The 17,727-nt window shown below is 32.4% G+C and overlaps 2 protein-coding genes across 2 annotated transcripts in view; both read left to right on the plus strand.

The window, feature by feature from the left end:
• LOC124354377 overlaps positions 1–15,908 on the plus strand; it is an 84,014-nt gene extending 68,106 nt beyond the window's left edge. The window contains exon 3 of the mRNA XM_046804781.1: positions 7,647–15,908. Coding sequence (XP_046660737.1) covers positions 7,648–8,499 — 852 coding nt within the window. The 5' untranslated portion in view covers position 7,647 and the 3' untranslated portion in view covers positions 8,500–15,908. The remainder of the gene's footprint in view (positions 1–7,646) is intronic.
• LOC124354378 overlaps positions 1–17,727 on the plus strand; it is a 221,149-nt gene that overhangs the window by 151,148 nt on the left and 52,274 nt on the right. The gene's annotated exons all lie outside the window — the stretch shown is intronic.

Genomic DNA, 17,727 nt, shown 5'->3' on the forward strand with positions numbered 1-17,727 from the left:
TCCCAGACATGGCAACCGGATGACGTTGTGAATAGCATTCTAGAGATCATTCTGTGTTCTAACATTTCTATGATTATTATCTTCTGAAATAAATAATAAATATTTCTATGTATTGTGATGAACGAAATAAAAAACTCGACATATTATTTCCCTCCTGAAAGTTGGGGGAAATGTAATGTTCCGTTTAAATGTGAAAATCCTCAGAGCTGTTTAGTAGTAATTTTATTTGACGTTGCTTCTGATAGAGATTTACACAATTTCAACAAGTAATGAGAAAGTTTTACTGAACAATACTGCTCCTGAAATAAAATAAAACCTTCTGCGTAAATTCGACATAACCTGTTGGCTTGATTACTTTGTTCAGAGTTGGAACGGTTGGGGAAGGGGTTTGGATGGAAGAGGATTAAATTGTTCTTTTATATTCGAGCTTTTGTAAACTGGACAAAACTTTCCATTCCCTCGTTCCGTGCTCTTGAACTCCCACTGAGCTGAGGTTATTTCCTTCTGACAGCGTGAATGACCACGCCAAAGTTATCACACTTTTCATCCGTCTAAATATCTGTTTCCTTTCTCACTTATTCATTCAACATTGCACGTTTTTCTGTAGAAACAAACAAGTGCCTGTCAATATTCCGTTGACCTGTTAACTGTTGATCTGTATCAAATTTCTATAATTTACGATTATAATCTGTAACATATCTTAGGAAAGGTAGTCTGGAATCAATCAAAACCTTTATAGCCGTTAAAGATGAAAGGTATTTCATAGTCTTCTATTTTGAATAATATACTGTATATTAAAGGTACGTTAAATGTGGATGAGATCTTTGAGAGATAGTAAAATTGATTAGATTACACATTCTACTTTATCTCTTATCTCGATTGTGCTAAGTAATTTTCCGTATATCAGAGTAATAATACATAATTTGAATGTCACTATGCACACTTTTCCTACCGAATGTTAGTATTTTTTATGCATTACTTGTAAATACATCTAACTAAACATACTAAAACGTGACTGCCTATATTATTACACCTAAAGCACTGCGTTTGATGGCACATAATTCTACTTAGCTGTTTGTGTAACAAAAATTCAGTACATTAACATTATGAAATCGTTGTATGCGTCCAGTGTTAATAAAATAAATAAATATTCAATTTTGACTCCTATTTAACTCTTCCGGATTTGAAAGACTTTGGGAACTGAATGGAATTCCTGATACGACCATAGAGTTTTCGGCGACCTAGAGGTTGCTCGGTATAAGAACAAATCACATAGATACTAGTGATCAGGAGCACTTTATATCTTATGCTTTGTAATATGGCAAAACTTCACAGTATTCTGTTTGACCAATCGACCAATGACCAACATCGTCGACCAGTGCCTTATTAGAACAGAAACACAAAGTTACAAAGACAAGAAAGGAGGTGCATTTCGATTTTAAGAAAGACATTTGCTCTGGTTAAAACGAATCCTTGCAGGTTTGGGAGGCCGTTGACTGGTCAGTTGAGAAGTCTTTGAACATTGTAACTTCTTTGCGTAGTCGTCACCCTCTGTGTACTAACTTGCTTATCGATATCAAGTCCAAGTTTGCATCAGTATACACCTGCTGACTCAATCCATTAAGGAGATGTTATTAAGCCTTAGTGGATCTTGTGAGGTTTGCTCCACAGACGGTTCAACATATTTCCTACGATACTGATGCTCGACAACTAAGTTCACACTCACTGTTGGTACCTTTAGCACGATGTTGCAGCCTGTAGTAAAAGGTCAGAGGCATGCTTTGTTAACGGCATTTGGTCGTCGGCGTATGGAATTAAAAGGACGTACAGAGAAACAAGAGCTGCTCAATTAACATTTCTCGATGTACCAAGTTATTTTAAAGAAATTGCCAGGCATCAGTTTTCCTACGTTGGCCCAAAGATTTTTAACTGACTGAGAGATATGGCATGTTATAATTTTTAACGAAAGCCAACATTTAAGATAACATGTCCTATGAAAATCTTTACTGCCAATTTTCCTGCTAAAATAATGATCAGTTGAATTATTTTACGGTTATGTTGTAAAGCCGACGATGTATCCAAAAGATATTAAAACATGTGAATGTATTCCAGTGACAAATAGCAACCAAGGGAATTCCATATTTTGTTTATGTGATCCGTGTGGATTCTTGCCTTGGCTGTTGAAATTAACTTCCCAATCTCAAATTTGTTCGCCAACCAAGGTTTATTCCCCGTGTTTATCGAAGGAGTTGGTAGAATTGCAGGTTTTATATGAATCTTGATTCTAGTACTCCCTGATTTAGACTCCTTCTGGAGATGACAACTATATAGTTTACAGATAGAAGTCAAGAGCGTTTGGGAGATACCAAATCACTGGGTTATGCCTCTTCTGTAGAGCTCCTAGGATTAAATTCTCACAAAATGTTTCATGTTATGAATATTATGTACACAATAACAAGCATGATTACATCCAAAACCGAAAAAAGAACAGTATAAAGCAATTCTTTAGAGAAGTGAACAATTATGTTGCACATTCGTTTAGAGTAATGAAATTACTAGTTAACAAATTGAGTCGAGATGTACGTATTTAAATATGTATAACTAAACCAATTCCATTTTACTGAACATTTAATACCGAAAAAACATAAAATTGGTAAACTTTTGTTCCAAATTCAAACAATAACTGATGAAACTTAAATTGAATTCCACTTCATTCGTACCTCAATGTAACATGCGCAAGTTTATACGAAACGATTATTCAAATTTCTGCACTCATGTCTAATGTGTAAGAATGATTGAAAACATTTTTGGCTCATTACAATTCATTATAGTAACATTACCGTTATAAGAATGAGTGCATTATGATGCTCAAAATGTGATGTGCCAAGAATGTGATATACAGGGAATTATGTTTTTCTTTTCACGAATGAAGCCACAATTAAACTGTCAGAATTTTAAATAAATTATATAGATACGAGTATAACAAAAGTAAACATTTTCATTGCACATTTCAATTAAAATAACTCTAAACTTTTACAAAACACTTGTAAGAATTGTACACTGATTCTAAACAACACAAATAACGACTATGTATATCCATTGTTTGAATAGTAAGTTTTAGTCTTAAGTTCATATAAAACTTCTATGGAAAAAATGATGTTTTGCTTCTTTAAACAACATGTTGTATGTTAAGGTCTTTAATATTCTAGGGCACTTTCTCAATTATTCGTCTTACCTTAAAACGTTAGTTGAATAACGAGGGAATACTCGTATAACAAAAATTTTAAAATAAGATGCTAAATCGGTCGAACCACTCTCACTCAACTGATGAATTTTTAAAATTTATATAGGTTACAAACAACTAGTAGCAAAACATCTTTGAGATATTATAGATGTTAGTTAAATCAGTATTATTCATATTAAATACTGGATAGCTCAGAATGTAGGCTTAAATGAGCAGTTTATTGATAGAATTGTATGTGAGGGGAAGCCGCACAATTGTATTATAGAAGATAAGTTCAAAACTTCTCTCTTATGATGATAAAGTAAAATATACTTAAGATGAAATCCAAAAAAAAAAACAATTAAACAAGAAGATTTTGAATTTGAAACAAATATATCATAAAAATACCAAGAATACCCGATGCTGACCCTAGGCCAACTGCCGTAATTACCGTCGTGAGGAAGTTGCGGGGTGTGGTTGAGGGTGGAAGGGTGGTAGTTTGTGGTTAGTTAAAGTCAGTTTTGGTGTTGATAACGAAGTTCAGTTATACCAACAAACTTTTTTTCCCCGAAACCTGTCTGCATAAGCCCAAGTATACTATGACTTTAATTTGAAATCTTGCTTGCAAAGAAATGTCACTTTTCAATAGTTGATTTTCTTTACAAGTACCATGTAATTCTATTGTATTGATCTATAACAACCAAATGGGTAGACCTACTGCGATCAAGTTACCCGATGGTTATTTTCTTATCCGATGGTTTCCTTATGTCCTCTTTTTTCATTCGGTTATTTTTCGTATTTAGACCTACTCCTTCTCGACCTTCCATCCGTCCTCAGAATCGCACTCTTTTCTGATATTTTTCTGATTCCTACAATTAATGATCCTTTCTAAATCATTGGTTCAGCGAATTCATTCCCAAAATTTCATTTCCATCTGTGTCCCCACGATATTTCAAAAACGAATTGACCTATAGACTTGACATTTTGCATATTTCCGTTATTGTTTGTCTTACCACAAACTTCTAATTTCAAAAATATTTTTGCAGAGTTTATTAACACCATCTATATTTGTTATTTGTATATACTATCAATAGCTTGCCTTTTTTTTACAGCATTAAAATATTTTAATAAACATTACTTAGTTTAATAACTTACATTTGCACGCTTTAAATAATGTATTGACGAGATTACACGCAGGGTATTTAGCTCTCTAGAAGTCATGAGTTTCGATTCCCAAGGAGGTTATGCAAATCTGCAAATGGGTTTGTGCTGTGTTCCTGGTGTAAATTTAATCCCCTTAAAATCTAAAATGGTACCTAATAAAATAGTTTTCAAACCTATGGATGGTTTTCTTTTACAACATATTAACAAACTACATTTTTTAAGATGTGAATTTTAATACCTTCATGTTAGATGTTCAATACCTTAGAGTCCCTTTTGACTTTCAATTCTCTATATTTCTGATTTTGCGTTATTTCAATAAAGTACCTAAAAATAGTTCATTAAATTTCAATTTCAAACGTGTTAAGGATATTTTGATCACCTTAGATATATTTATTTGCATACATTTTACTGAAGTAACATCATTCAAAATTTAAAGAGAAAATATTAAAAGACAATTTTGTATCACTTAATTTTGTAAATAATTTATATGCATCTCACATACTCATTGTGTCAATAATAACTCCTTAAACACACTATTTTTCTTTGCTAATTGCAAGGAAATTATAATAGTTATAAGACAAGAATGCCAGAACAAATAATGCATCATATTGAAATAAAACAAAATTAATACAATGAGACTATGACCAATTCAAAAAGGTAATCATAGAACATTACCATTCAAAGTTTTATTTAATTCTGTTAAGTTAAAAATACTTCTTGGGGTAAATAAATAGTTTTTCTCACTAAAACTGAATTGGCTATTTAATTTAGAACACAAACGTTCAGTATATGTCAATTAATATTTATGGAAAAATTACATAGTACACTATATATAGTACACTATATATATGTAGTGTACTATGTAATTTTTCCATAAATATATATATATATATATATATATATATATATATATATATATATATATATATATAAAACATGTTGAATGTTAACGATGATAGTCATTTTTTGTACTTATGTATTAATATTGTAAAATAATACAATGAAAATAAAAAATCATGTTTTTATAGGACATTTTGTTTATATTTTTTTAATTATATTTAATAAAAAAATATATCTTATAGAGAAACAGTTTATGAAAATAAGGTGAATAAAAGTAGCAAGAAATAGGATGGGAAATAGGACTGCAGTGGGAGACGACATTGGAATGTGTTGGTGGATAAACCATCGATCTAACCCTTTCCCCACCACCCAGGAACCACCCCCTACTCCAGACATATCACGTGTGTTGGGGGTTGTCCTTCTAGGTCCTCTCCTGAAACCATCAAGAGGTTAGTTTGTTGGTTCTGTTCAAGCTAATAACAAAATGTGACTTGACAGTTAAAATTTATTACAGGAGCAGAAACTAATGTTAGTTATAAAAAAATCAAAATTGTTATAAGTTCTTTGGATAGAAAGTGCAAATGTAGGAACATTTTATGAAATCGTAAAACATGACTGCATTACTAAATTGTTAAAATACAAATCAAAAATAGTTGAGTTGGTTTATTTAAACACAGAGTATTTTGTAATTGCACAAACAAAATGTAATTGCAATCAATTGGTTTAGAAATGTATTTGATTTCTTTATAATTATTATTGTGAATTTATTTTAAATAAAATAGTATAGTAAATTCTAGTTGTTTTAGAATGTTGCTGTAAATATTCGTCTAGAAGAATATTTTCCAGATTTAACAGATTTAAGTTCAGTATCTTGGAAATTAAATCAATGTTTTGTCATTTGGGTATTTGCCACGTGGTACATCCTATACAATTATAAACAATTGTTAATTTATAACTAATAAATTATTGGAATTGAACTATAAAATCTGAAATTGTATTGAAAAACATATTTAGACTATTAAATACGACCAATCTTTCTATATGTAGAATAACTTAAATATTAATATAATAATACCATTCAAATTAGTATGAATGTCACAACAAATAAATTAACAATCTATTTTATTTTATCATCGTTGTATGCGGCACTTTATTTACAGAACTATTTTTTAACGGCATATAATATTTTTGTGTGGTGAAATGGAAATGTAAGATTAGAAACGACACAAATACTCCCGCCATCTGCTGCAACAATCAGCTGACTTATTGATCAGCTGATGAAATTCAGCTGGCATTTACTGCCTTCACAATCTCGTCACCCGCCAAGCCTTAATGAATCTCCGATAACCTCTTTTTTTCTATTCACCAGGACGCTTTTCAGCTTTTGTTCGAGTTTGAATTTTGAATAGTAGTGAAAATAGCTTTGTTAACTATGAAAATAAAATAATGGTACTGTAATAGTCCAGGGTTTGGGTCTTTGCGTTTTCTATCTCATATACCATCCAAAATCATGTGTACATTAGAATAGTTCATTGTCTTCATCTCATATGATGTAGTCTATCTGATTTTCTCAAAGTACGAGTATTTCTTACAATTACAATAGGTCTCTATTAGGTAACCATTCCAATAATTAAAATTATCTCGTTAATAGAATTGGTATAATATGATCATTAACTTTCATTATAATATTAGCATATTTAACTTAGTAAAAGCAATGTTATGTTATATTTTTCCAAACCAAAATGTTTTTGAAAATCTTTGCTTTTATGCATTTGACTACTCACTCTTCATGTTTCTACTGAGTTCTATACAAATTACGATACAAAAATAAATTCGATTAATAAAAACGTCTTGCACGCTTAGAAACATGGACATTATTTTCTCTATCACTTAATTTTCTTAATTACAAACATAATAAATATTTCACTCATTAAAAAATGGAGTAGTAATTATTATTTCTGTGTTTTTCATAATTATTTAATGAAAATTGCGTTACAAATTTTAATATTTATAATTTATTTTGGATTTTTAATCTCGCTATTTTATAAATAATGCTAAGATTAAAACATTATGATATACTTTTATTCAATGTTATGACGTGGTAAAATCTATTGAATATATGCATCTGTGTTTGTATAATTTAAGGAACTCAACAAAATCAATCAGTTAAATAAGTTCTACATCTCTCAACTATTGTGGTGGAAAATAAGAGTGGGAAGTTTAGTGATGGAAATTAATGATAATTCTGTTGTAATTCTGTCCTTTACTTATAAATATTTCATACTGTTTGGTTTAACTAAAGAGTTTTAAACCAGACTAAGCAGGATTTAAGTAATGGTTAGGAAAAAGTTATAAAGAAAAAACAATAACAAATTATATTTTTAATTTGTGTTCGCTTATTAATCGACTCTCTTTTCAGGATGCATTCTATGGGTCTTCACTCGGCGTTGGCCATCAAGCGGCAGAGGAAGAGGCGGGAAGAGCAGAAGAAAGCCAGGGATCGCCGCTTCAGCTCCCAGTCGACGGAGAGCGGTCTGGGCGAGTCCCGCTCGTCATGTGCGAGTCCACGCAACAGTATCGGCAGCCTAGACCACCGCCCGCTCAAGAGCCGCAAAGGCTACAAGAAGCCTAAGACGGCACCACCTACTCAGGACAAGATGGTGTCCAGCGTAGGAATGTTGCACATCGGAGTCGTCTTCCTGGTCTTAGGCACCTTCCTGATCGGCTCCGGATTGATCCCTGACGACATGGAACACTGGCAGAAACCTCCTGGAGACTCGTACTTCAACGAAATCGTATTCGCCGGCATTTTCGCTTTCTGCATCGGCATCTTCTTGATCGTGCTAAACGCTGTCCTCGGAAAGAAAGAGGACGACGATTTGACCGCGTACGTGGAAAGGCAGTTGAACAGGTCCAGGTCGGGTCACAGGTTGGTCCGAGACGTTGAGACAGGAAATCTTACCACCAAACACGAACAGAGGGCGAAGGAAGTGGAGCGCATCTCCCCCCTGAACACCGATCTAGAGGATATCACCCCGATCCATTTTAGCCCGACTCTTCGATCTCCTCCTCCCCTGTCGGCCTCCACTCCCAGATCCGACCTGGAGAGGATACTGGAGGAGGAGCTCTCCGAAAAGGGCGAGGAAGACAACAGGATGATGGAGCGCTTCAATAAGGAGACGCTCTCCAATAATAGCTCTTCAGGAACAGCTGATCTTGATACTAGAGAACTTCTCCAAACCAGATATTACAACTACTCTCATAATAGGTAAGCTGTGGACACAGTGACACGGCGGCGGTTCTGTCGACGGTCTGCGGAAGACTGATAATCGAATGTGATGATGTCTTGAAGTGTCTCGGTCAATCCACCTTCTCTTCGATCTATCTATGGGTAGCTAACTTATAAAGCTTGTAGAGCAACTAGTATTTCTTCAAGTCAGTTTTCACAATTTCGCCAGAAGTTTCTGTAAGTTTGTCGGTAAACGAATGCTATTGAATGGTCGGTAAATGAGTTTAAAAGAAAGCCAGCTGGATTCTTTCTTATAGGTTCCATTCAGAAGGAATTATGAGTGTGCTATATAAATTTCCAACTGAACAAGCAACCCATTTACACAAGGAAACCTACAACGTATCCCCCCCTCCCCCAGCATGAAACACGCATTTATGTCCGGTTTGTATGTATATATATTTCTTGTTGTATATTACTTTGACACCGAGGTAAGGAATTTGAGACATTAGAATAGTTTATTCACTGTATATATTTTTCCATCAAATATCATAAATGTTTTATTCAGTAAGTTGTAACATACAATTCAATACGCTTTTACGGTACAAAACTATACATGAAATGTCACATTTACATCGTAGGTTGTTAAATAATTGCGCCTGTGGCAAAGAGGTTTATTTCTATTAAGTTTACAAATTTGTTTGTAATTAGGTTGGTGTTCCTGGCAAGAAAAGAAAATATCAGCAGTAGATAATGTCCTTGTCACAGGTGCAATGTTTATGTCTAAAAATTTTCTAATGAAATTGTTAATAAGTAATGGCTTTGTTTGGCCTCGATTTTGAAAGTTTCGAAATAATATAGGGGATATATATATTTTAAAATTATTTTGCAATATTTTTCTATTTTATATTCTAACTTCCTAACTACAATTAATTGATTTTTGAATAAACTAGCTAACACAGACAATGTTAAAAATCTTTATTTCTAAGAAATAAGAGTAAGCGTACTAAATATAAACAATATATAATCATTGTGCAGCTAGTAACGAAAATGTTTGACTTCACCATCAAAATGAGACCAAACGACCTGGTACTGTTAAATACCAACAGATTTATATATCTAATAAATTACATAATATAAATTAAAATATTATTATATGATATACAGTAACGAATATATAATTTTATATGTTGTCCTTATGGACAGACCGCAGAGGTAATATGTTCCTACGGTTAAAAGTGTATTTTAACTGTTATTTTGTTTTTATAATATTATATCGTCCATCTATTTTATTGTCAGTACATATAAAAAATAAAATAGAAAATCTATTCTCTTCTTGATTTCTTACGAATTTATATTAAAACTTACTTCAAAACTTGTGTTTTCGTTTTTCTCTGTAATGAATAGGTTGTTTACTAACGAAATACTTTTGACATTTATAGAAATTAATGTTTTCGAGTCTGCTCCAGAAACTTATGGAATTATTGATATGTACATTTTACTAACTGTAAAATATCAAAATTATTTTTTTATATTACATTTAAGTAGCTTTATACTCAAGTAAATGGAGTAATACTAAAACTAATTGTTAAAATGAGTACCTATATATAAAATAAATGTTGGATCTTATATTATTTTTAAACTTTAACCTATACGTAAGGATAAGTAAGCGAGGATCCTCTCACTGTAATTCTAGAAATGTTTAATTCTAACCAGACTTTTTCAATTATTACATTAACAGTTTGGTGAAATAAATAGGTTTGTTCTGTTAAGCTATTATGATTTCTATAGTATGATGGTGAGTCGAATATTAATCGGACTGTCGTTTTGGTCAACCGAGAAAATAGCTAGGAGACATGTAGTGATACATGGCGGAGCGGGATAGCCGCATCTCCAACCCTGCGCTGTAGCTGATGTTAGGCCTACCTGTACAACCATGGCAACAGTTATCCGTTAAATCCACGACACAATATCATATACTTTAGGATCAAAAACTTATTCTTTAATTGGAAGTGTTTGAGATCGGATTACAGTAGTTTTCCCATGTGTAGTAAACAGGTGCTAATCTCCAAGTTATCTTCCTACCATTTTAAAATTTTCCATGGAGATGCAAGAACCTAGTGTATTTTTTGCTGTCTGAACTCGTATTGTACAATAACACAGTACCTATATATATATACTCATTTAATTATTCATAAAAAGCAGTTTGTGTCTTAGGATCGATCATCAACTGAAGGATACAGCGTCCGTGTCTAGCGCATGAGCATAAGCAACACTGTCCCCTCTTCAAGCTAGACCACGTGATACAGTCAGTGCCAAACAAAAGTAGTGTTTACTTAATTTTTATAGAGATAAAGACATTCGAACGCGTTTTGGTAATAGGACAGGTAGATGTACTAAGCAACAGCGTCGGCTTGTTTACTAACTGTACGCCGCGCCATCATGCCGTGAGAAGGGTTGGTGAGGGGGGACGGCGCTGCTTCCCTCTCCGCGGTGCGCGCCAGCTGGCTCTCTCGGTTAACGAATCGAAAAATGTTTCACACTCTTGATTTTGACCTCATTGTATCTCGTTTTCCACCCAGTATTTTATTATCCAGTCTGTAAATAAAGTTTTACATAATAGAAATCGAAACTGGCTTCCTCTGTTTTGGTCAGTTGCTAAAAACTACTTATAAAGATTATAGATGTGTTAACTCTTTATAGTTAAGCTACGTCCTCTACCCAATACCACAAAAGGTGCTTGAAGATGCGACCATGGTTTTATTTTTAAATGAACGTTAATCGACATATACCAACAGGCTGGAGTGAAATAGTGCCTTTTGACCAAACAGCTCACTGCAGTTGTCACTCCCTATCACAAAATGAGACACTGCAGATTCCTCCCAAAAATCATAGTTTGTTTTTTGACTACATCAGTGCATAATAGCGAGAGAGCCTACGTTGAGCAAGTTGTAGCAAAATTTTAGGGGACATAATTCGGTTTATAATTATTTCGCTAAATGTTGTGTGAATTACATTTAAGACTGTGTTTACACGGTTCAAACAAATTGATATTGTAAAATCCCTTAATCCTTCAAGTCTTTGAAAATAGTTACATTCATTCAGGAAAACGACGTTTGAGCCAAACTGGTCATATGAACACAAAATGGATACTGGCGAGCAAAACGGCTTGTTGTGAGACAGGACTGTGTCATCACCCTCCTCCACATTGCCCCACCAATACGTCTGCGCCCTTTCCCACTTCACCTTTTAAAACAGCCGCGTAAACGATAGTCCGTTTCATATTTAACTCACCATTAATAGTCGATCCAAATAAAAAAACACTTTGAGTTAAAAATTATATTCCCCATGTATTACCACTTGTATCATTTATTATTTTATCGGTTATCGAAATCCATTACTTTATTTAAAATAAATTACCTATTTTTTTTTGTTTTTAACACATACCTTATAATACCAATACCTTAAAACTGTTTTACCTTTATACTATAAAATGTAGTAAACATACTGCTATCAATACATTATCATAAAGTTGTATTTTATATGTTAATATTCATATTTAAAGGTATTAGTAATTCCATAAATGGAGCAACTTAATATTTTTACTTTGAACTGTACCAAACAGAAACGTAAAGTTAACCATAAACGTCTTAAAATATATATTTCATAGTTATGTAAATTATAAATCTAATAAATATGTATATATCGTTAATATCTTTACAACACTAATATTGTTGCTTTATATACCCGTTATGGCTTCAAGCCACTAATTAAGCTGTCTGTACATTTTGCAAGGCTTTTGGCTTAATTCAATTATTGCTGGCAAACATCGACCTAAAAGCCTACTCAGTGGGACGATAACTGAAGGACGCTTTTTGCCAAAAGCCCTCGAAAAAGAGAATTTTAAAGTTTTTTCTTATACGTATTTTCATAAGCACTCTTGTATATATTGCACGGTTTACTACTTAATTTATCTTAATACTTGTCATAATAATCGACCAATAGTTATGTATTTTAGTGTAATTATTGCATTATGACTAATAACGTTTTTTATAACTAATAACGTGGTTGTAAACATTTGAAGCACCTTTATGAATGTTTTGAGCACTTCAATTTCAATGTATATGGTTTTTAAGAGAGCTAAGATTATATGGAATATGTTTCTCTTCCACCTACTATTATACTTGGTTCCTTATTATCGTTTTCTTATCAATTTTATAACCAAACTAAAGTTGCCGTCCTTCCTAACCGATTGGAGTGTGTAAATTTGCAAAATAAAAAAAAATATTTTATCTTATTTGAGAAATACAGGAATGTGTTCTTTAGTTTTACTGTATACTAATTTAAAATCATGATTAATTATAATTATTTATGAATGTATTTATGAGCACTTCATAACTAATGATCATTGTGTTGCACATTTATAACACAGAACATAAAAAACACGTGGTTTTCGACTACTCTGTAGACTATTTTTGTACGTTCAATAGCAACGCTTATGCTAAAAAAGCTACTCTCTTTTGAAGGATATTACAAATATCAGAAGTGATTGAATCAGGCTTAAAATAGCCAAAAGAGTGCTTAGACATTGATCATAAGTTATGGAGGTGTTATTCTAATAGGTTTATTACACTAATATAATTTCAAGTAGAGGCTAAAGTAAGCTTCACTTCTGTAAAGTTACGTCTTTGATGTCTATCTTACAAGAAAAACTGTAATTGCCACGAGGATTTAAAAATATTATAGGAAACGTGTCCTTCCTATAGTATTTCCCGAATCCAGAATATCTCGTTTCAATACTGAAGATTGTCTGGGTACCCTGTAGCGGGCAGCCTTCACCACATCCATCATCAGCGGTTCTGTTAAAAAAAACATTCTTGAAGAGCTGCAAATATCCAGGAAAAATACAAATTACTTCTAGGAACTATTAGTTCTTCGATTAGTCAGAAATATTAACGGTCGGAACTACCCAACAATCGGTTGATCCATCTTGCCCCTTCTGTATCCTTTCTAGTCGGTTCCTTTTACAGGCTGACTAAAAACATCAGCAACAAATGTTTCGGTACAATTTTTGGTTTGGTTTTGTTATCGGATAATTTTAGGAATTATTTTAGTTCGCATAAAAACAATAGCTACTAAAAGTAACGGCTGAAGGGTAAAGCAATAACAGTGAAGCACGGAGCATTATTGTCAGTGCGATAGCAAAACGTCTCTGTTTGAGCTGCATTAATGTTTCCAATAAAGTGGATCGTTGCTTTTTACACGTACGAATCATTTATCAGTATTTATAGAAATCTTAGCTACACAACAGTTACAGGTCTTCTATTGGGATTTTATTATGTTACGTTATTTTCTATCGTAAAGCAGGCCTAATTTCCGTGTTAATATGGTTTTAAAATAATGGACGCTTTAAATTAACTGTAGTGTGTGTAAATTTAAAGTAAAAATAAGTAAGGTTCTGTTTCAATGATGATGGCTGCTTGTTTTACCGTTTTACTGTTACATTCAATCCCATTTAAACAAATGTATCATGATTGAATAATTATTGTATTTCTAAAGTTTATATTTCAAATAGAACATTTAAAAAGTATCCTGGCACGTTAGTTTTACGTTTATCAAACCAAAGGATGTCAATCTCGTATGAAGTTGCTCCGCAGAGATTCCTCCACATTCATGGAACTTTCTTCCTCCTGGTGCAGGAGTTCTGGCTATCTCCTGGATATTCCTTGTTCCAATAGCATCGCTTGCTGACGGATCTGTTACAGTAGTAAGTTACTGCTATTAACTTCACAGGTGGTAGTTCCCAGTCTTGGGACGACTTATCCTATTAGGTGTTGCAGGAAGAACACTATTCCACTTTACATTGGGAATTTTGGAACTATCCTTAAAATTGTTTAACGACTTCCGTATCGGAATTCTACCGACGTGAAACTTCCTTGAGTCTCCTCCATTTTATGTTTATCATAAATTAGAATTAGTTTGTATATATAAGAAGATATCAAACATCCAAATTATATCAAATAGTTACTTTGTAATTCCAAACAAGTATAGCTTAACATTATCAACACTGTCTCGTACCTTTTAGAACTATTTATTTTGTGTGTGCATTGTAAGACACGACCACAATTCCGATCGTTAAAAATATTATTTTTTTTTTACAATTCCTTGATATAATAAACCTTTTTTCCAGGTTTTTAACATTTAAAGATTGTTACCACATAACTGTGTGTTTTAAAACCTATAATATTACTTTGAATTTGTTATGAAGTTGAATTAACTGAAGAGCTATGTAGAAACCGACCATGTGAGATTTATACCCCTTCATTGCTTGGCTTGTGATGCTTATACACCTAAGACTGATGAATCCAGGCTAATTATGTAATTACAGTTTTGTACTTAGATTTTGTTTCCTCAGTCGACTTTGTGTGAAGGAGTTTTGGTGTCTCAGACAGTCCTGTTTAGTATTAGCACGGTTGTATTTTTCGCCTTAAGCCTTAATTGTTACACTTTCTAGAGTTTTGCACTGTTACTGTATGTGTTTACTCTAAATATTAACTTAACACTGTGATACAGGTACATATTTGTGTAATTTAGTTGATTGTTATTTTCTTGGAATCAATATTGAGTTATAATATGACTCGTGTTATGATTCATATTGTGATGAATAGCCTAAATGTTTTAAGGATTCAGCGACCTCATCTTGAATTACTTTCTGACTGTGAAATAAGTGAATTTATTTTTATACTTCAGTTAGATTAATTGTGGAATTTAGTGTTTTTGTTCATATTTAATCTATACTAAATCTCTTATCTTCGGTAGTTCTTTGTAAAGTACAGCTATAGAAACCTCCTGAAAGGTAGTCATGCATTAAAGAAGAAATTAATAATTCCAGGCATTTCTCCACTGGTGCAAACCTTGTTTTATAAACCTTAAATATCACTGTCATATAACTCTGATGTATACTACAATATTCTTTATTTCACTAATGACCTTTATTTTTTTATCTCTATGAAGATTTTTAAAACGCCAAAATTATTAATAACGTGTGAAAATTTCCAAATACTACAATTATTAGGATCATATGGTCTTTGGTTTTAAAAATGTTACTAATATCGTGTGCTATGACTGCCGTAATTTGTTCTTGTAGATAATGCTGTTCTTCTAATCATATGATCGTTGATCATAAAGAACACAATCATTACATGATTTCTTTGCCATTAACATTAACAATCGATCATATAATACAATCAATCAGTGTTTCTGCAGACACCAATGATAATTGTTTAGATCATGTGTTAGTCTGTCTAGATTGTTTTACGCTTTGTTATATTTGTATATTTTTTCTATTTCATATTTTGTCGTCAGTTTTAATTGCCGCTGCGGGACAAAATGTGTAATTTTTCTAACATTTTATAAATATTGTGTAAGCTTTATTTCATTAAACGAAATCAAGTGGTTTGTTGTTCTTATTTTCCCCAATGTGCCAAACATGACAACAGAAGTAACTTGTACAGGAGAGAAGGAAATATGTTTGCCTACAAAATGGTAAACGTAGGAACCTGAAAAGTTTACTTACATTTTAAGAACATCATACAGAACCGACGGCTGCTGCTTGATAAAACTATGGTACAGAAGAAGAATAAATAACCTTTCTAAGAAAACTTACATATATTTCAGATCAGATCACTAACTCTGATGTAAAGCACTTTCTGAAGAAAGTGTTTAAAAAAAATTTAAAACATTTTAAAATATGTACGAACTTACACTTTAGCACATAATATAATATAAAACCCTATAACAACAATTTAATGAGAGTTCTACAAATATTCAAAGAACCAAAAGCTATTGTTAGAGTAAACTAAAGTACAGAAGTAAGCTTGTCCCTTATATAAATATATAAGTACTTTTTCAGGCGGAGCAAATACTTAGCCTATTATGATGTAATATTTATTTAAATTGTGTGTGTGTGTGTGTGTGTGTGTGTGTGTGTGTGTGTGTGTGTGTGTGTGTGTTCACAGTTCACAAACTCTTTATTCATTTTAATATAAGTCACAATACATTGTCCCAATGCACCCTGCAAGGTGCTTGCGGGAACCGAAACTAAACAATTATATGTCCATTTACTGCTGACTTGCTGCATTTTCTTGCTATGATATTTTTATTTATATAAGTATGGCCTGTTTCCACTGCAATCAATACATTTCTCTGTTGTACAGTTTTTCAATAATTACATTTGGTTACTGAAACAAGAAAAAACAAAACAAAAATTTATTTTACCTTAGTTCGCACAACACAACCGCACACATACACATGCATTATACGCATTTGCATACACATACATATGGCACTACAACAAATAACCATTATATAAACTATGAGAATTTACAACGATATAAACTGTGAGAATGTATAACAATGTAAACTATGAGAATGTATAATATACTGAATGTTAATATACACAATTTTTTGTTTTTATTATGATGACCCTAAATAGTCTCGAACTCATAAGATTTAAGTAGATACTGGTGGAAATTAAAACTGCACCCTTTTAGAAATATTCAGGTTTATTAAATCAATTCAAATGTCAATTATTAACCTTGTATTCCACCAAAACAATGTTTTGAACAATAGGTTAAAATTACTACTACTTCCTTAGGCAAGGCACTTTCGATTTAATATTGGCTCACTGTCCTCTAAATACGTGAGTATAAAATATAAAAAAATAAAATAATAATCTTGAATAAATCTGAATGAAATAAATTAAATAGGCTTCTTCTCAAAACTAATAAAATAATAATAATAAACTTCTTTCAAATTAAATTCTCAAACAAAACTAAACAGTTCTCAACAGGAATTTTTCACAAGTTCCTACAGGATATGGTGCAGCACCTGCAGCTCTTAATTTTTACTACAATCCTTTTTTCGTTCAATTTCAATTTCATTTAAATTTTACGTTCGACTTTAATAAATTACTCCTTTACAATTCATATATATATATTATAGTCCTCACTCAACAGAATTTGATCGTTAATTTCAAATTTTCAATTAATTAATTCACTTCTTAATATTGCAAATTTCAAATTTAGAAAAATTTAATAATTCAGTCAAAGTACTTAGCTCTTTGGTCGTGAAGGTCTTGGAGTTCGGTATTAATATAATTTATACCGACGGATCCTACGCCCGACACTAGTTTTAAACTCGCACTAAAATGACTTTACTCTCTCGCTTCTCAACTCGGAATGGTAGCAGAACGTGGTTTCTCGGCCTGCACCGA

This window comes from Homalodisca vitripennis, chromosome 2 (assembly GCF_021130785.1).
Source record: "Homalodisca vitripennis isolate AUS2020 chromosome 2, UT_GWSS_2.1, whole genome shotgun sequence".
Lineage (NCBI taxonomy): Eukaryota > Metazoa > Arthropoda > Insecta > Hemiptera > Cicadellidae > Homalodisca > Homalodisca vitripennis.